This window comes from Lissotriton vulgaris, chromosome 3_1 (genome assembly GCF_964263255.1).
Source record: "Lissotriton vulgaris chromosome 3_1, aLisVul1.2, whole genome shotgun sequence".
In the NCBI taxonomy this organism is placed as follows: Eukaryota; Metazoa; Chordata; class Amphibia; order Caudata; family Salamandridae; genus Lissotriton; species Lissotriton vulgaris.
Window position 1 is genome coordinate 1,817,999,073 of NC_141689.1, and position 21,233 is coordinate 1,818,020,305.

General features: G+C 45.1%; 1 protein-coding gene across 1 annotated transcript in view; it reads right to left on the minus strand.

Moving 5' to 3' along the window:
* SLC10A7 (solute carrier family 10 member 7) overlaps positions 1 to 21,233 on the minus strand; it is an 872,524-nt gene that overhangs the window by 125,492 nt on the left and 725,799 nt on the right. Inside the window, exon 9 of the mRNA XM_086962267.1 lies at positions 16,840 to 16,891. Coding sequence (XP_086818393.1) covers positions 16,840 to 16,891 — 52 coding nt within the window. The remainder of the gene's footprint in view (positions 1 to 16,839; positions 16,892 to 21,233) is intronic.

A 21,233-nucleotide genomic window follows, 5' to 3' on the forward strand; every position in this document is an offset into this window, starting at 1 on the left:
CAGTTGGCCTGAACTTGTGATTTTGCACTATATCTGAGCAACCAGATAACCACAGTTGGCAATTTGCGTTTTTGGCTCTACTTCTATCTATGCCTTTAAAATTCAATATCTCCAGTTCCACTGATTGGATTTTTGTCGATTTGGTGCCAAATAATTGTGTCACATAATTTATTACATTTTACTCCATTTTTCTAAATCGTTGAGGGATTTTTCTTGTGTTGCGTTTTCACTTTATTTCTGTTTGAGTACTGCACACACATTGTTTCCAAGCTTAGCCTGACTGTTTTTGTGGCAAGCTACTAGAGGGTTAAGCACAGGTTAATTTAGTGACTTTTTTGGTTCACCCAGACCAGGAAGGTGGCTGTTGCTTGAGAATGGCTCACATCCCCCCTCAACAACCAACCCAATTTGTCACTGGGAGCAGTATTGAGGCACTGCTGGAACCCAAAATGGGGGAGAACGAGATCCTCCATCTCAGTATGGTGTGAAAAGTTCTGCGCCTCCCAGTCGATGTGCTGATCCTCTCGTTAAACTCACTTCTTTCACATCATGTCAGAACAGCTCGCACTACAACTTTGAGCGGAAGTCACTTCTGCACCAAGGTCTAGAGGAAAGTCCAGGTTTTTCAGTCAACCTAGGTGCAGGCTCAGTTAACGTAACCAGCTCTGCAAAATAGAATATTGACGAGATGAGACAGTTTTCATAATTAGGACGCGTAATTCCTGCACCCACAGAATTGACAGCGGTCAATATGTCAAATGAGAGCAGAATACCCCTATAAGAATAGCATGCCCATGCAGTCTACGAAATGTCGAAGAAAAAGAGGGTTTTTTGAAACTTTATGACACACTGTAAAGACAGACAAACGTATATGTAAATACCTGGATATATTTTTATGTGGAACAAAATGTGTAGACAAATAAGTCATGTCTGTTTATAGAATACCGCATAACAGTCTCAGTTCAGAAGTACTCCGCACAAAGGAGTTGGTACTGCCATAGAGATACTGCGCTACTCCCCAAAATGACTGAAAAGTAGCATTTATGGTACAGCTTCCCTGTGTCACAGGAGAAGCCCAGAACACTTCGACTGATGGACCAAATACATAATTCCCTCGATGGAATTAAATGTTTAAGTATGGGCGTCTCATCCATTCCGCTTGTGGAATTTGCGGATTTTTGGCAATTTCGCGATCCGCGAATCTCGAGAAATTGCCTAAAAATCCGCAAATCCGCTCGCGGGTGGATTTGTGCACATGCCCGAGTTGAAGCTCAAATTCAGTAACGTTTTAATCAGCAAAAAAAATTTGTGAGCACGGTCGAGGATGGGAAAGTGTGCTTTATCCCCATAACTGCTGCGAAAATTAGCTGTAATATTTGAGGGAGGTCTTTGCATGCATGAGTTTCAGGAGCGCAACCCCTGTGTAGTTCCTGTGACCATGAGGCTGCTTTCTACGCATCTGCTGGCTTGCTCGCTCTCTGACCCTTTATACACAAGAGGCATGTGAACACGCATAGAAGCCCCGCCAGTTTGGCCCCGCCTACCACACACTAGCGGTATGAAACGTCGTCCCGCCCTTTCCCAACTATGATGGACAGCTCACTCAGGGGACCTCGGCGCCTTTTGACGCTGTGGCAAAGTTACAGGCACACATGGTCACTGGAGACAAATTTTCTGGTCCTTTACGCAGCTGCAGTGCAGGAAAAGCACTATACATTTACCCAACAAGGTAGCACTTACTGATTAGCCAGTAGAAAGTAGAAACAGTACTCTAGTATATAATTTGTGCAAATCCGCGAGTTCGCGAATTTTTTTGCGAACTCGTGGATTTTTTTGCCAATTCGAGAGATTTCGCGGACCGCAAATCCTCAAAATTCGCCTATGCTTATATTTGTTAAGGGTGGTTTTATTGAAAGTCAAATACCTGTGTCTAAAATCAATACTTTGGTAAACTCATTGCCATGGGAGCTGGATGGCTAAAAATGTACAGCTTACTCCTTTTAAAAGGCTTTTCCAAACAGTTGTGGCACATTAAAAATAGATATATATATATATTGTATACTTCGAGATTGCTATCAAAAGGAAGGTCTGATAATCATGTATAATGCAACGGAATCAATCAGAGTGAGAACTGCAAGTTATGTGCAAGAGCAAGGGGAGAAGGATAAAAAGGTGGAGGAGGCATGGATGCAATAGGCTTAACTTTCTGTAACTTTCAGGGAAGGCTGGTGCTGTTAAGGTTGCCGATTCCTAACCAACTATCTGCTCATGGTGGTCTCCACCAAGCGCAGAGCCCCCTGCTTGCAACACTGACCCCAGCGCATCTGCCTGATGCTTTCCTTCTCAGGACTTTTAAAGTGCTCAAAGTCCCTGGCTCATTTGCGTAGGTCTGAGAAACCATTTCAGTCTTCTACCAACTCAAATTATATTTTAATCTGGTCTGTCAAGTAGCAGCAAATGTAAAGCACGGAACTGCTCCAGCACGTCACCAGTACAGCTGTCACGCTGCCCCCTGTGTCTTCTGAAAGCTCCAATGCGACCTGAGGTCAATTAAAACATGAGTAAAGAGGCTTTACTAAATGAAGTGCTCCATGATGGAAATGTGCGATGAGACAGTGATGCTCCGGCTCCCAATGGTAGCGGGGGAAGGATCAGAGCCTTCAAGAAGAGCTGAGCTAATGCAACCCCAGGAGTCCCTTCGAAGAGGGATAAAACCCACGATAGAGCTGGGGGGGTTTCAAGCGGGCGTCGTGAACTTCTTTAACCAAAAGACTTTCTCGTGTACAGAAAGAGCCCGGCAAAACTTCTACAAAGAGATGCATGTATGCAGCCTGTTGACCCGTTCAAGGGATGCATCAATCCCTCTGAAGAGCCACAAATGTAGTGCTGGCGTACTAAAGGAAAGAAAAGTTAACATGTCACAGTCCGTAGGCTCGTGAGGCAATCGCAACAGAATATTCCTCAGCACAGGGCACACACTCCTCACATGACTCTTGCCAATCAATACATCTGTGCACTTATTGATCCCTCCCATCTTTCAGGCCTCGAAAATCATACATTGTTACTTGACTTGCGGGTCTAGTGACTTAAATAAATCGGCCTAGTAGGAATGCGCTTGACCCATTAACTGGTTTCAAATGATGTGATTATGGGCAAAACATGTTAATTCACTGAGCAGCATTTTTCAGAATGCTCGCATACGAGAGCACCTTCAAATATGGGAGTACAGCATGTCGCCGTACAAAACACCTATTTTTTTTATTTAATAGACCAAGCTCTGCTCCATATATAATACAAGCCTAGCCATATATACAATACACATGACCCCCGACTTGCCTCTTAGTTCTTTAACCTCATTGTCATCAGGGCATGGGCAGGAATGTTTCTCAAATCATGTGTAAAAACTATCACTTATAAGAAATGCATAACTAAAGCATGAAGTGGTAGCACATGGTCATTTACAGTCAGCAGAAATGACCACAACATTTCCTACTGACTTGGTTTCACTGATAAAATTATATAGTGTACAAACAATATGTGTTGTTTGCACATCACCAAGTAAAGTGTTCTTAATTGTTTCGCTCCTATTTGTCTGCATCACACATATTTACAAAAAAATGTGCTTTCATAATGCCTAATATCTTTTTTAATATGTGTACTATGCACTTTCAGGATTACTTTAAATGTTATGTATTATTAAAAAAATGACATCTTCAGTCAGCTCACTTTCGGAAAAACCTCTAACTGTATCAAGAAAAAGAAAAATAAAGTCCATTTCCCAAGCACAATTAGTAAAAAGACAAACTGACGTTTGACCTCTCTCTTTGAACAGACGCCAAATGTGACAAGATAAAAAACAAGATTTATCAGCATCTTTATTGCTCATTCACTTTCTGAATGAACAGAACACCTGCCCCTTTCCAGCTAAAGTTCACTCGAGATAGATTAGTAGGTTAAAAAAATAGCTCAACCTGATAAAATCTGACTCACCATTGCGAGTTTCATTTTTCGAGGCCTGTATGCTCCTTTCTACTCTCTGTTTCTCCTCTCATCTTCTGCACAGTTATGTGATGATCATTCCAGTACAGAAAACAAACATTAACGAATGCTATATGGTGTTATGCTTCAGTGCACACCACTCTCTTGCCCAGTGGATCCACTGCACACCCAGAATTCACTCGTTAAGAAACTCCGTGTTGTAGCTCTGTAGATGTAATGCAGCAGTTGAAGTGCTGTAATCTAGTTGGAGTGCTGTTGGAGTCCTGCCACTGTAACGAGACAGTTTAGTTTTGCCAGGCAGTAGTCTTAGTGCCACAGTTGTCACATTGGTATACTGCCCTGTGATTGCAAAGATGTGATGTTGTAGGGTTCGGTACTAGTTGTAGTGCTGTCGTTTTGTAGCCCTTATGCGAAGAGTGCTTTAAAGTTGTAATAACGTTCCAGAGCATGGTTCTAATGGCGCAGGTGCACTGTTGCAGTTTTGATGTTTTCATCTATCTGTAGTTGTAGCATTCTTGCAGTGCTGTATTTGTAACAGAAGCATTTTTGTAGTTACAGTTGTGCTGTTTTAGTGTTGCATTTAGGCTGCACTGTTTGTAGCTGTACTGCCACAGTAACGTGGTTGTGGTGTTGGTGTAATAATTGTAATGTAGCTGTAGTGTTGTTGAACTTGTGTTGTAAGAGTTGCGTTGCACTTTAGTGCTTTTACGGTTGTATTGGAGTTTCAGAAAAGAACAGAAAATCAGGGCAGCAGGGCATGGAGGGCACTGAAAAAGCCTCACTGCCCTCTCTAATGCTATATCCGATGGTCACAGACTCGCATCTAAACGGATTCTCAACCACTGGGCTAAGCGGGCTCCAAAGTGCACAACAAGGGGAACAAGGGAAGCCTGTTCGGCATGAGCAGGAAACCTTTGGAAATAGTGGACTGCGCGACAGAGGGTTGTAAAGGCAGAGAAAAAGTATTTGTCTGACAGGGGTATTGTCAGAAAGATTTGTTGTAGCAGAATGAGCTGGTCCACGGCTCATCAGGAGCCAGCAATCATGATTTCCGCACAGCTAAAGCTAAAGGGACCGCACTGACTGAGTCGACAAATGTTTAATTTAACACCATAGCTTGCTGTGATTCCCAACACAGGTACAGAGAGAGAGGGACATTAAAAAATAGATGTATACACACAAATGCCCTGTTTTTTAAGCAGCACTATATTACTGCACAACCACTTCTGTCTGAAGAAGAAATGGGGCCACACGGGAGGAAACGTTATATGCCGATGAATTCAGTATCCGGGCAAAGGGGAGAACAGGAGCCTGTCACAGAACTCAAAGTTCTTGCATACCAAGGATTCAGTTAAGGCGTTGGCAAAATAAATCTAGAGAAATGCAACAATATATTCACACAGATTGTCCTTATGCACTCTGTGCCACCTCCTACTCCGTGCCTGCTTAGCTGCTCTATGTTCTGCCACATCTTCCTTTGCTGCATTTTATAGTGTTCTCCATCCACTTATTAAATTGTAAGTTTTAAAATATGCCATGGCACCGATTCTGGGTAAGATGGAATGAAATTACTGCATGAATTTTGCTCCACCTGATTCTGAGTTGGTAGGTTTTTTCATAACTTGTTTTCTGGGTTTAAGAGAACTAGACCGATGTTTCTGGTCAGGTAGAAAAGTGGCATGAGGCTTTTGAAGCTGCAGCAGCCAAGTCTCATTCCTTGCTTTGAAGACTTGCCTAAGTTTTGCGAGACCTTTCGTTACCTTACAGTGGGCTTAGGGGCTGCCATTTGATTCCCATTGGTTGGGTTTATTGTCACTCATTTGCTTGCTTCTTATTCGTCAGCTTATTCACGCTTCCTTCCTCTTGTGTGTTTGTCCATCCTCTGGATCATGGAAGCAATAAAGTGTCCTTCCACAGCTCAGTGGTACTTTTTTATTTTTTATTTAAGCACTGTACGAGAGTGTGTGTTTTTCAGCTGTCTCCCTTGTGTACTTCTCTTTTGTCTCTCTCGTTTACCCTCCTTCCATTGTCCGTGTGCTTTCCCAAGCCCCTCTGCCCACTGTGTGTGTTTATGGGTTTGCTTCCCCTGCCAGTCTCGCCCACTTTGTTGTCCATTTGCTTGCCCCAGTCCCTCCTGTCCACCTTCCTTTGTCCTTGTATTTGCCTCACCCCTACTGCCCACTCTCTGTTGTCCGTGTGCTTGTCAACAGCTCCTCCCTTCCAGCCTCCGCTATCAGTGTGCTTGCCCTCACCCTCTTCTACCAACCCTCCATTGTCCATGTGGGTGTCTCATACCTCCTGCCCACTCTGTCAAAGTGGTTGTCACCCAGTACCACCAGCCCACCTTCTGGAGTCCATGTGATCTCGGATCTCCTCTCACCTGTCTTCTCCCATCACCTACATGCTTCTTTCCCATCACCCACCGTATTGCCTCAGGAGAGAACACAGCTCTATGACATAGCCAGAGCTAATGTACTTTAAAGAAAATGTATTAGCACTGGCTGCATTATAGCATTCATCTTAATTTCGTTTTAGCCATGCTGCACAGCAAGACTAGAAAACACTGCAAAAGTCAATGGCCTTCATAGGTGAGACCTATTGGCTTTGGCAATACTTGCTATTTTATGACCCTGGAATGACTGTATCTTTCCAGAAATTACCTTCCCCTTCCCACATTCTAACACTCGCCTCCCACCCCAGAGGTCCCTGCATACATTTACTACTTGCTTTAACAGGTGGTAGATGCATGCCTTATCTGGAATTCCGTGTGATTTTATGACAGGAAAAATTAGAAGCACACAGTAATTCCTTATTCTAGGGGGTTTGTAAATGTAAATGTATAGGCATTTATATAGCGCACTACTTACCCGGAGGGTCCCAAGGCGCTTCGACCGCTGCGAAACCCTTCCTTGCTTCCCTGAGAGATGGTCCCTTAATGGGTATCTCCAGGGTGAGACCAGGCATCCCCGGCGGTCTGGTGGGGCCGTTAGTGAAGATGAGGCAAGCTAATGCCCAGAGTTGCCGAGTGTGATCGCTGATCAGAGTGGGCACCGAGGCGAGAGAATTATCGAGTCCGCTGACCCTGGTTCAGAAACCTGCCGCGCCGGGGAGCTGATAATTGGATGGTACAGGGGCAGATGTACCGCATTGCAAAGGTAAACGTGCATGCACATGTATTGTTCCCTCCTGAACTGTCCAACTAGTAATCACAGTCTAAGTTTCTTTTATCGGTTACTTTGGATGCTTGAAGCTGTTGAGCAGGGGATACATCCTGAACGACGACTCCGGAACAACGAGTTCCGGAGTCACAAAAGCGTGGGACTTGCCCGAACGACGACTCAGCCTTAACCACGCATGTGCGTGGTTAAGGCTGGTTCGGTCTAGTGTTCGGGCAGGGCGGAGTTACGCTTGCGTCGTAGTTCAGGACAAACCTACCTGCTCTATTTCTGTGTGTACCTCGGAAGCACTATTTCTGTGTGAAATTACTTACGTGCACATCTGGTATGTATCCATCTGCACTGCTCCCACTACAACACCTGATGTGAAGCATCCTGCTTTGCCCACCTCTGAGCTCCACTGCGCCAAACAGATCAGCCTGCTACATCCGAAAACAATGGCTGGTCCGGATACTCCATAAAGCAGAAACCGGCAGCCGCTGCGCAATTTTGACTAATGATCTTTTCTCCCATCGCGAGTTAGGAGGAGCGTCGCAGAGGAACAGGTAAGAGAGGTTCAGGGGGGGGGGGGGAGTTTGGGTTACATTTTAGGGGTTGGGGTTTAGTTAATAGAGTTTGAGGGTAATCATGTTTATTTTTAGAGCGGCGGAATTCGTTTTTAGAAGGAAGGGTGTTTGGAGTTAAAATACAATGGTTTGGGAGGCTTCGGGATTTGTTTGTAGGGGTTGTGGTTAGTTTATGGGGTGTGTGGGTGATCGTGTTTGATTTTAGAGTGTGGGAAAATTCGTTTTTAAGGGGTGGGGGATTGGGGTAATAGTTTTAAAGCATTTTTTTTAACACACATTCCTTTACCACGAGTGCGCCGCTGAGCCACTCACTGTAAATTATTTGCACCTTATGCACAGTGTGCCACCAACGCTGTTCACCTTCACTTGCGTCAACACTTGCACTTTTGTACACGTTTATGCACCAAGTTTCATATGGTTGTCACCAATTCAATTTATGCAGTGCTGTTCTCAACTGTATACATCCGACCTTGGAACTAATGTTACAATATAAAGATGAATAACTATCTTTTCTCATACCAACGAGTATTCTCCTTCTTTCTTTGAAAGTAATGCTATGTGCATGCTTGTTTTAATTGTCTACCGACTCTTACTTCTCAGGACACTGTGTCTTTGTTGCATTATAATAATCAAGGCATTTAAAAACAAAGTCTGTAATAAACGTGGCTGGATTGACAAGTGGAAGGATTCTATTAAAGAGAAAGAGCTGCATGGTTACACCTTTTGTAACCTTGCTGACCAATGGAATAAAACAGTTTGGCATCAAGAAGAATCCCTAGGTTACTCTTTCTTCCCAACAGTCTATGCTTAATCACACACAAACACACACACACTCTCTTATAGGCATTTTGCACCCACGCTCAACCTCTTAGCTTTCACCTTTAAGACCAGTAATTCGAATCGGGCTTAACTAAAACTTTCCACTGAAATGTATTGGACTGGATGGCAATTGGTCATGGCCACACCAACAAACTAGTGTATTGTACTAAAAATAAGAAAACTGGGACATTCTAGTGAGGGTCAACATTTTCAGTACATGCTAGACCAAATGATACTGAATGCACTCAGTGCATTTGTGGTGGGACCCTGTGCCCCATCACATTCCTGGAATTCCCACCCTCTTGGCTGCTTTAAAGACACCTACTTGGATATGCTCAGTGTTGCATTTTCAGCATTAGCTCTTCTATTCTGGCAGCATCCTAGTCCGCTCACCCCTACAACGTAAGCCATTGGTGACATTGGCTCCAAAACTCACACCTGTTGCCCTGGTCGAAATTCTATCAGCGCAGCTTTTTGGTCCTTTGGATTTTTGGCTCCTGGTGGCCTCAAGATTCTCGGATGCTCTCTCTGTGTACTCTTCCATTCTGAAACAAAGGCCTAGTACATAGTCTACCACATCTTGGTTTGGTACATGATGGGATTTCTCCCATCCTTTCCTCACAAGAGAAAGTGGTCCCCTTACAGGGTGGCCAAACAGAAGTTCAAATTGTGAAAACCCTACTCGCTTCTGAGGCACCTCTCTCTAGGCAAAAAGCAATAAGAGTAACAGAACATCCCATCTCCGTCTCAGTTTTTCAGGAAGTGCCGTAATCATGTCTTTCAATGTCTTATTAAATACCTCGACAAGGCCATTGGTTTGTGGGTGGTAATGTGTTGTGAAGTTATAGATCACTCCACACATCTCACATGTGCTTCAAGTGTACAGACATGAAGTGGGAAGCTCAGTCTGATACTACCTCCTTAGGAAACCCTACCCCTGTGAAGACACCAATGAGGGCCTTGGCTACCACAGGGGCTGTAGTAGTCCCTAAATAGAATGGCTTCAGGATACCTGGTGGCATGATCCATTACCACTAGTATGAATTTATTTCCTGAGGCGGTGGGAGGCTCAAGTGGACCAATTATATCCACTCTCAAAGGGGACCCCAACCACTGGTCACCCCGTGGTTGTCTTGGTCACACTGTCTTGACCCAGTGGTCCGCCTTCTTTCCCAATTCTTGTGGAGAAATCGGACCCAGGTCTACTAGATGCAGATGACATTTTTTATTCATGCTGTTACTTGAAATTTGTTCCTTCATAAACTAATTATAAAGTCCTTCCTAATTCTGCACTTTATTTCCAGTCAACCAGCCACCTGGTGTCTTTACTGAGTAGTCCACAAATTCCACCCCGGGCTGACTCTGGGATTTCTGAGCCCCCCCTGAATTCAATTCTGTATTCCTCAGTAATGATTCCCTCAATCAGCATGCCCGTCAGGAGTACATAAGACTCTGCTACTGCCAGTCTGTCTTTGCACTTACCAGAGAACAGTTCCCAAAGGAGTGCCCTCCAGTGAGACTTCCTCTCTTTTTCAGGCTTTACAAGCCCACTCAAAGGCTGTGAACCAGTTAGTGATATTATCACCATCCTCAAATTTAGCAACAATCCCTCTGAGGATTTTAGGATCATAGGATCCTTCTCTCTCTTGGTTTTTAGTATTGCAGCAAATATTGATGGGACCTCGGTTCATGTCTGCTCTCTCTTTTTCTAGTGCTAGAAGCAGTCTCTATCTCTAGTCTCTTGGTCAACCTTGCTAAAAGGTTGTCCTCTTCAGTGAAGTTGTCTTCACTATCTTGTACAAAGTCTAGCCTACCTCTTCAGTTTCTAGACCCTCTACGCCCCTGGCTTGGAGATGGGGAGCTCAAAGTTCCATACCTCCCTAAGTAGTTGAGGTGGAGGATTAAAGACCCCAACCCCCTCACTACCTTCCCTATCTCCCTGGGAGTCCTACTCATCAGGAGAGGGGTGGTCCTTTTCATACCCTGACAGAAACTCCAGGAGTTCTATTCTGGTTGGACCTTGTTCTTATTTTTCTAGCTTTACAGAGAAGCCTTAGCTCCCTAACCCTTAGGTTGGAGTAACGGGTGAGGTTGAGCTCCTCCGCAATATCCCCTGTGTTGCTCATTATTGTCGTAAAGTGGGGTTCTTTTCAGAAGACCTATACAAAAAAGTTCCAAGTACTCCCCCTCCTAACTTCAGTGACTTTTGCTTTTTCTAAAAATGCTACAGGGACTTAATTCAAGGCCATACCAATACTGTTTAGAGATTTGGAAAATAGTCAATTCAAAAAAATGAGTTGTACTAAAATCAATTTTTGGATTCTTGTCATGTGATCAGAGGTTGACTAAGTTAGTCCAATAAATGCACAGGTTTACATCCCACTGCTGATTCAGCAATGTAGGAAGCGGTCTCTGTATATACTATACCAAAGTAAGGTACAGTGTGCACAGAGTCCAGGGTGTCCCCAGAGGTATAGTAAAGGCTACATTACATACGTATTAACAACTCTCTGTGTGGTAGTGCGGGCAAGCCCTTAGGTTTATCCAGAGGGTGTGTTAAGCATTTATTGTATTCACCCAATCAAGGGCGGACTACGAACCCTCAGACAGAATCCAGACCAATTGGGTAAGTATAAAAAAGGTATACTTATGTCTTATTTCTAGAACCAAGCAGGATTTGGTACAGGTAGATAACGTACTTTCAACTGCAAAAGTTTACACAGGAATGCAACTGGGAATGGATTTGCAATTTTTACAGGTTGGTATTGGTTAAAAAAGCAGTTTAAATTACACAGCAATTTTTTTTGAATACTGTTATATTACTTTTAGATTACATAGACTACTCAGGGTGGTATGTCTAGATTCCACACTGGGCATCTCACACTACAATGTAAGGAAAACTTTTTAGGTTTTGCAGTTAAGTTACTTTTTCTTTCAAACAAAGTCAGCTCAACATTTTTCGAACAAGAACTCGTAACATTGGTTCCTATGGGAGAAAAATGGTCATCTATTTCACAGGTAAGTAAATGCATTATGAGTGGGAGTTTTAGGCTTAGGACCAAAGTTCCCCAAAGTCTAGGTAGGCACTCAAGTTGCACCACCAGCTGCACTGGGGTCCAATGTTAGCCATTGGGGCTAAGGGGGCCTTCGGTCATGAACTGCTCACTAGCAGGCCACTTTGCTGAGGGAGCAAAGCTCCTGGGATTAAGATCAGCACTGCAGTGGCCAACAATCAAGCACAGGAGCTGCACCACCAGCGGCTGCCGGGTGCAGTGTGCCAAGAAGACGTCGGGGACCCTGTGGATTCCAATGGAGACCTTTAGTTCGGCTACGTTGCTGCAGGCTCCGGCAGGGAGGCTTCCTGAAGGCGACCACGGGCTGGAGAGGTAAGTTGGGTTCTTGGGGGATGCCTGGCCACCGTCGGTTGGGCCACCCAAGGCAGTGGGGCATTGGGTGCAGGGGTGTCTTTTGGCATTGGGTTTCTTTACCAGCTCCGGCTGCGGTCGGGGGGACACTTCAGTTTGAGGCTGCAGGCCTGAAGCTGGTTGGGGATCACTAGATCAAAAGGTCAGGATAACTGGAGAGACCTCCCCGTGGTGTTGGGCCACTCGAACTTGGGCCTTGGGCGTCAGGTGCAGAGTGGTGCAGAATTACGAAGCCGCCTGGATTCGGATTCCATAGGTGAGTTTTGGCTTGAGTAAATCCGGTGCTCAAGAGAGACAGAGTCTGTTAGATGAGTGCAGAGTAGGTCCTCTGGGCTCTGAAGGTTGCTGGCTGCAGGATTCTCCGGGGTTCTTGCTGTAGGCAGGTCAAAGTCGGGACAGGCCGGTAGGGCTAGGTCTAAAGCAGTTAGTGTTTTTTTCCTGGGTCAGCACAGCTCTTCTGTTCTCCTTTTTTCCTAGAATCTGAGGAGGCAAGATTCAGGGTTGCCCCATAATACTAATTTAGGGGAGTTAAAATGGGTTTGCAGGTTGGGACCAATGGGTCTCTTCCTTGGGGGTGGGTACACTCCCTATTATGCCACCCTCCAGTGGGAAGGGGGATGAGCCTCTCCCTAATTGGCTGGTACCCCTCATCTTCAAGATGGAGGTGACTGAGATGTGTGCTTTACCTTGCATCTCTCTTCGTAGCTTGGTTTTCACGCTAAATCTCATGCTCATAGTGGGGGGCAGAAACAGTTAGAGCCAGTTGCTGGGGGCAGCAGAAGGCAGGGACATCTTCCAAAGGCGGCAGGCCTTTGAAGCTTCCCCTTCGTAGACCAAGCCCATCATGGGGGAGGAGGCATGACACCTCTGCCCAGGATGGGCTTTGTTTCTCAACCCAGAGAGCGGAGGCTTTCTACCCAGGGGTCCAGAAACTTGTCTGGTGGTAAATGGCGAGCCGCCATTCAGGCACCACACCAGGGCTGGTCGTTGTTCAGAGGGCATCTCTAAGATGGCCTCTGAGTGAATTTTACATTGAATCCTACACATGCATACGTGTGGCTTTAATGTGCTGAGAAGTTTACTACCAAACTTCCCAGGTTTTAGTAAAACTATTATGGTGCAGCAGAGTTTGTAATGACCAACTCCCAGACCATATGCTCTTTATGGCTTTACTGCACTTACAATGTTTAAGAATGGACTTATACTAATAACAAAAGGGGAGAGAGAGAGAAGATGTGGATTCGTTCTCCCTGGTCAGATTATCAAAAACAAAATGGAATCCACTAGTGGGTGACAGTGGTCCCTACAATGGTGGGGAGCACTAAGTGTTTTTAAAATACCCCTCACACACCAAAAGGACCCTTGGTGTCATGCTTCATCATAGGGGTCTTCGCACCTCTCTAAGGGATGCGGCCTGCTACTACCTACGACTTCGCGGGAGCACTTATACACAGACTATGTGTGGTGTGTGTAGGGTTGTGGTGATCAGTGAGTAGTGGGGTTTGAAGTGTAATAAGTGATGGTTAAAAGTACCTGGCTCATGGGGTAGCTCAAAAAAGTTTTAATGGGCCCCCGAGCTGGTACTGCTAAAAAAAGGTGTGCAGTGAGGTTAATAATGTATTGTAATGTACATTAACCTCATGTGTGCGTCCACATGTTTCGGAGTAAGAACTCCTTCAGGACTAGGTTGCACAAATCCCCCACCTTACTCACATATGCTATAAATAATCTTAATACTACAGAAAAGTGAACGATAAGGCTATATTGTACCTAATTCACGTTTATATGGAGGTCTGTCGCAAATAGCGAAACTGCAAGGAAAGACCTGGAAAGAAAAATACATTTCAATCCATATTCCAATGGTAGTTGTACCACTCTTGGTTTTAGTGACCATAAAAAAGGGTGGGAAGCTGGCATCTAGACAAATATTGTCATACTATTAGTGATGGTGCCTCCTGGAAAAAAAAAGACAGAGACATGACAGAGTACACAAAACATAAAAACACACACTTCTATAGTTATCATCTATAGTAGGCTCTGGTGATCTTGTGCTACTGGGAGGGTAATATAGATTAATAGCATATTTAGTCCTGTACATACTTGTCCTTAATGCATGTTGTACCTCATGAGCCTCATTGTGTATTGGGGACGATTCGAGCCAATATGCATCCTGTTGGAAAAATAGAGGGTGGCTCAGAACGGCTACTTACAGGTTATGGTTGGTGTAACCTTTCTACCAAGTCCATTACTCACGATTACGGAGAGCAGGATCTGCCTTGTTTGCCCAGACGCAGCTCCGCTGGAACTGCGATCTCCAGCTAGCAGTGCGTTTAAATACTCCTCCCTTTCGTCCTCCATTCGTTTTCAATTTCATGATTGAAATTGGAAGTTTAAGAAAATACTTAAACATGGGTGCACCAGTACTCGATTGTGTACGTGTGCTACATTGTGCAGCGTCTGTGTGCTTGCGCACGCGCACTCTGGTGTTTGCTAGCGTCTAGATACAAGCGCATGCGCTTGTGGAATCGTATTTTGGCGAGCGTTTAAAGTCCAGCACATGCGTGAGGTCTTTGGAAACCCCTTCTGCTCTGCCATGGTAAATAGCTCAACTTGTGGGAGCGCAACGAAGCCCCGCAAGTTATTACTTCTGCAATCGATTATCGGTTACTAGAAACAGCCATCCTTACACATTCGGTCAGTGGGTCATACAGATAGCGAGAGCGCTCTCTGTTTAGTGCATGCGTGCGGCCTGCTCAAAAAGTGGTGTGCTATGCCATAATGATAAGGTCCATTTATGGGTTCACACAGTACCCTAGCAAAGTGCTGTTTTTTTAAAATTATTTGCAAAGGAGGGCAGTCACCCATCTTTATGGCATATCATGCAATTGAAAAGGAATTGACACACCACACATAGTTTGTGTATAAGTGCTCCTGCGTAGTCGTAGGTAGTAGCACGCCGCATCCCGTAGAGAGGTGCGAAGACCCCTATGATGAAGCATGACACCGAGGGTCCTTTTGGTGTGTGAGGGGTATTTTAAAAACACTTAGTGCTCCCCACCATTGTACGGACCACTGTCACCAAATAGTGGATTCCATTTTGTTTTTGATAAGAATGGACTTAGCCACTGTACCCTCACCTGAGGGCTAGTGCACCTTGCTAGATTGGTAGCCTACATATGCCTCAGGCAGTGGGTTGCAGACATGGCACATAGGGATGTGTGACATGTTGAATCTTCATTTTTATCTGGACCATAACACACAGCCTACAATGGCAGAGTGTGGGGGTAAAGGTACAGGGTCTCTTAGGGTGGCACAATAGGTGCTGCAGCCCTTAGAGGTCTTCCCTTGTTACAGTGCCCTTGGCACCCATGGTACCTTTTGCGAGGGCCTTACCTGTGGCCAGGGATGTGTCAATTGTGGGTACAAAGGTACAGTTTGGGAAAGAACACAGGTCCTGGGAACCTGATTGGAAGGGACCCAGGGCGCATTAAGTCGGGTTGCATCAGATGTCAGGCAAAAAGTGGGGGGTAACCATGCAAAAAGGAACACTTTCCTACAGTAGCTATTACACCTTTAGGAATATACACTTTGCCATAGTAAATCTACTTTCTTTGTTCTTTTAATGTAAAAATAACCAGTCAGTGACCAGCTCCCATAGTTCCTTTCGTCCTCCATTACATAAAGATACCAAAATGGTGGACGGGCGAAGGGGGCTCTGTGTACTAATCAAACTATAAATGAATTTGCTGTAGCTTAATGCCGAAGTCACAAGCCCATAAACTATGGTCTCTTGTATGGTAATTATATTGGACTTTATATACTCTTTGCAAAGCATAAAAGGTTTCCTGGGTAGTCAAGCTGAATGATTTAGATTGAGCTTCATCTCGTTAGCTAGGATATAAAACACTGTATCAGGTTCCTGGATGCCCTTCAGAGTCCATGGTGTGCAGGGTGTTTGTAGCTTGGCCTATGTGGGATATGATAGGTGAGGTGCATAAAATTTTAAAAGACAGATGGAAGCAAGTAGCAAGTCTTGGCGCTGTGCGTATGTGTGGGGGATAGTTGAGACTATGAGACACTGTTACTAGCAACGCAAGAACCGCTTAAGCAAAAAAAAACACAGAGCTGGCATTGCGCAACGCAGTTGCTCACTGGGTTCTAAGAGAAACCATCTGGCATGCCACATGACAGAAAAGGCTGCCAACAGAAACCAGGCGAACACATCTTCAGAAAGAAGCACCACGAAGAGAGGTAACAGTAAGGTACAACCAAAGGCAAAAAGAAAAGAAGGACTAGAAAACATTTTTCCCTGAAGTGGCATGAAATTATCAGTGTGACTTGCAGTAGGATCAATGACAAAGAACTGAGGTACAACACAAGTGGCCAGAAAGTATTGCGCCTCTGCAAACCAGACCTGCATGGATAAAGCGCAGCACGCGCAGAAGCTCATTCATGTTAAAGCTGCAAGTGGCACACAGCACAAACATAGCAACAGAATTGAGTCTATTCCTGACGACAACGTTCAAGAGGCTTTTGATTATCACATATTTGTTCTTCCATCTCTCGCTCTTCTTCCTACAGTAGGCTTGATAAAACAGCTGTACTGATAGAACAAATAATCAATACCCACGTGAGAGCCAGATGGCAAGACAACTGGCCAGAATCAATAAGGCGAGTACTATATACCCATTATTATACAAGTTACAGGTCTGTAAGCACTGGAAGACAAAACACTAGCCAGTTTACATGTTGCCACGGCTAATTCAATGTTGATCTTGGCAGCCACTTTAAGCGGGCCCTCTCACCCTATGCCCCGCTCCCAATATATGTAAATAGTATTGAAATTGTACATACCTCGTAGAAAAGAGGAACGTTAAAAACATGAAGCTCAGCTGGACAAAAAATACTGCAAGAAAACATTACATGTGTATTAATAACCAGGAAGTGATGGCACTTGAAACAGTTATGCCGATTAAATTACATGCTTGGTTTATTTGTGAAAAACGGGCAGCAGGCTCAGAGGGTTCCCAGCGTCAATGGCTGGCTCTGTAATCACAGGCAAACACTTTTTATCGGCACTATGTTTATTTCCTTCAGTGAGTCACAGTAGGCACACTTTTAGTAGCTGCAGACTGTATAACGTAAGAAGATGTATGCATACGTGTAGAATAACATAGCATTAACTTGAACAGGCATCTTGTGGAAATAAATATATTATCGCACGTATTTCTCAAGGCCTTACTAAGTAATTATTTCTTTGTTTTTCATGTGTTCAATTTCAACAATGCGACTAGGCGTGATTCTGGCGGATCCCCGCTGTCTTGATGCATTAATTATATATTGACGAATTGCTTAGGAGAGGCAAGTGCGTGCAATTGTGCTGCTCTTCGGTGTTTTTTCAAGTCGGGGTAGAGAGAGCCTGGGAGGCCGACACAGCCCATACTCAACCATCTACGCCCATATTGCACCTGGTATCAGAGAACAACATTTAGCGTGCACTTGCTGGTCTTCTTCCTGTGTTAATTTCTGCCTTTTTTTTTAAAACTCCAGCAATAGGGTGACAATATATTTAAAGCAAGAAACCGGGACATTTTTCCCCCAAAAAGTGGGACTAAAATTTTACATGGACAGAAAGGCGCACAATGACTTCAAAGTCCGCATCACCAAAGTAGAAAACACAGCCAAGGCACTAAGGGGAATACATAGAATACAACTTTTACACTAAATGTATTAAGTGCAAATTAAATTGATTTCTGAAAAAGGTAGTACCTAATAGTGGACCAGAACACAGAAAAGTTTGTTAAATTGCCCATCTGCAAAAACCGGGACAAATGCTGAATTTAGTGAAATCTGCCGGGACAGATCAAAAGAAAACAAGTTACTTACCTGTAACTTTGGTTCTCCAGTATTGAAAACTTTCATAGATTTCCATGCTTGAATCATTCCCAGTCGTCGAGATGGGAGTCCCCGGTATACATAAAATAACAATAAAAACCATTACAAAAAAAGAAACTAGGCGCAGGCCCATTCTAGTTTTGTAACATAACCACCTCTTTTTAGGTCTCGTCTATTCCATTCCGCAAGGAATGAATATGCGAGTCTAATGCAGCTAAACCACTACTTAAACCAAAGGCTCATCAAAGTCACTCCCAAAGCGGATTTTCAACAGTTCACGAAAATCACGTGACCACAAGCCTCTCGTGCACGAGCTCGCATTCCATCATCAAAGGCAGCCCAGCCAGCCCAGCCTCCCTCACACAAGCTTCTCCCAGCCATATGGTCGCTCGAGTTGCCCACCCCCTCCCTCTCCAGCGCCTGCCTTCCGTGACACGCATTCGATCATCAGAGGCAGCTCAGCCCAGCAGGCAGCCCACCCCTCTCCCTCTCCATATGGGCAGCCCACCCCCTCCCTCTCCAGGCCTGCCTTCTCCCTGCTGTTTACTTCTTTCACGGCCGCAAGGCCGTGCTTCAAAGGGATCCGCCCCCTGCTTTAAGAACTCGTGCATGCTGACTACGTACATCTTTGTATTCCTGTGTGAAAACACAGATAAGAAGCTTGAGAAGGGCTCGTGGTTTATTGTATCAGGCCAGTGGCAGGAGAACCTACGGCTGTAAATCCTTTTCGTGCGCACCACTTGTTGTAAAAGAGACCAAATAAAATGAACAACCAATCACATTAGCCTCACCCTCTAGAATCTTCCTGACAAAACCTCTGACCATCAGATTTTTGTGGCTGCTGTGTAATAAACTGAAGATGCTGAAGGCTGAGCTTTCCCCGGGGAGGAGGGTGGGTCGCATGGGAATCTATGAAAGTTTCCAATACTGGAGAACCAAAGTTAACGGCAAGTAACTTGTTTTCTTACTCCAGTATTGGAACTTTCATAGATTCCCATGCTTGAATCAGAGTAGTTAACAGTTATGAGCACATATTTGGATCCTTGATTTCTTATACATCTATTATTAACAATTAGAACCAAAAGTCAATTGCCACTAAACATATTTATAAACAAGGAAAAAAGGAAGAAACCAGCAAATGAACTTGAAAAAATGTGCAAAGAGCATAAACAGAAAAGCGAAAGGAGGGTTGAAAGGGAAAGCTCACCACTCAATGAAAGAGGTTCCTCAGGACTACCTGGCCCACTGCTGTGTCACTCTGCATTGATGAATCCAGGCAGTAATGTCTTATAAATGTATGACTACTGCTCCAGGTTGCTGCTCTGCAGATCTCCAGGATAGGAACTCCGCCAAAGAGGGCTGTTGAAGAAGAAATCGCCCTCGTGGAATGAGCACGTACCCGAACTTCAAGGGGCTTGCCAGCTGCTTGATGACAATACTGGATAGCACTGGTAATCCAAAGAGCAATCCCCTGCATGGAAAGGGGAAAACCCTTACGAGGCACACTGAAAGACACAAAGAGCAGAAGTGACTTCCTGAAGTCCTTAGTACGTTGAAGATACAATTTTAAGCACCTCTGAATGTCCAGTGAGTGCAGTGCTTTCCCTGCCGGAGTAGTAGGTTGAGGGAAAAAAGTTTCGAGCATGAAAAGGTTCCTGAATGGTGAGTGCCTTTAGTTCACCTACTCTCCTAGCCGAAGTCAAGGCTAGCAGAAGAGACTCCATCCAGGAGAGAAATTTCAAGTCCGCCAGATGAATAGGTTTGAAGGGATGCTTCAAGAGCTGGGTGAGAACCAATTTATGATACCAAAGAGGCGGCGCAGGTTTGACTGGAGGGAAAACTCGAAAAAGGCCCTTGAGAAACTGTTTAATTATCCTTGCCGACCAGAGGGAAGGACCAGAAGATGGGCGTCTGAAGTAAGAGATGGCGGCCAGATGAACTTTGATGGATAAGTGAGCCAGCCCTGCTTTCGCCAACGAAAGGTTGTAAGGAAGAACTTCATGCGGTGCAGAAGAAAGAGGATGAATGCCCTCCTTCTGGCACCAAAGGCAGAAAAGCTTCCACTTTAGCTGGTATGTCTTGTTTGGTACTTGGGGCTCGTGCCTGAGAGAGTACATCTCTACACTTTGCCGAAAGGGTCAAACCAAGAAATTCTCGGTGCTCAGGAGCCATGCCAATAACTGCAGGGATCGAGGATCCAGGTGCCAGACTAGGCCCTGGTACATTGTCAGCAGCAAAGGAATCGGCTGCAAAGTAAGTGGATTTTCCATGGAGAGGAGATGCAGCTCTGTGCATCAAAATTGACGGGGCCACACAGTAGCTATCAAAATCATCTTGCAAGGTTCCGACTTGAGCTACCTGAGAAGTCTGGGGATCAGCAGAATGGGGGGAAAAGCATCCACAAAGGAACCTGACCAGGCCATCGAAAGCGCATTCCCCAATGATCCCAGATGGGTAAGCCTGCTTGCGTAGAATTGGCATTTCTTGTTCTCTGTCGTGGCAAAGAGGTCTATGGATGGCCTGCCCCTAGGTGATAAATTTGCTCCAGAGTGGACTGGACCAGTTCCTATTTGTGGCTGACTGATTTCAGCCTGCTCACCGTGTCCGCCGCCTCGTTGAGAACGCCCGGAAGATGTTCCGCTTTTAGTGATATCTCATGCTGGATCACCCATTCCCAGATTGTCTGAGCTGCTTCTGATTAAAGATGAGACCTGGTGCTGCTCTCCTTGTTTATGTAATGCATGGTCGTCGTGTTGTCCGTAATTATTATTATTGTATTTCTTATATAGCGCCAGAATCGACCCCCGAATGGGTATCTCCGCGCTTGCCTTGGGAACCCGTCCTGGTTTTTCCCTGTGAGATAGCCCCTACAGGGCATCCCCAAGGTGAAAGCCAGGCATCCCGCCGCGGGGGGCCGTTGTGGAGATTAAGCAAGCTTAATGCCCAGAGTTGCAGAGTGTGAACCCATGACTAGGTCAGGCACCGAAGCGAGAATTATCGAGTCCGAGGACATTTGAGCTCAACACCCTGCCGCGTCGGGAATCAAACCCTGGTCCTGGGTCTGACCTCTGCTTCAGGGTCTGCCTGCTCTAACCAGTGAGCCACACTTCTCCACCCGTCCGTACCAGGACTGCAGACTGCACTATCCGCAGGAGGAAAGCCTGCAAGACCAGGCAAATCGCTCTGAGCTCTAGGAGATTGATATGCAGAAGGCGATCCTGGGCTAGCCAACGGCCTCTTACGTGTAGGTCTTGCAAGACTTCTCTCCAGCCCTCCAGCTAGGCATCCGTAGTTATTATTTGAGGAGCTGGTGTGACTCTGAAGGAGAGACCCTGAGAAATGTTTTCCTCGTT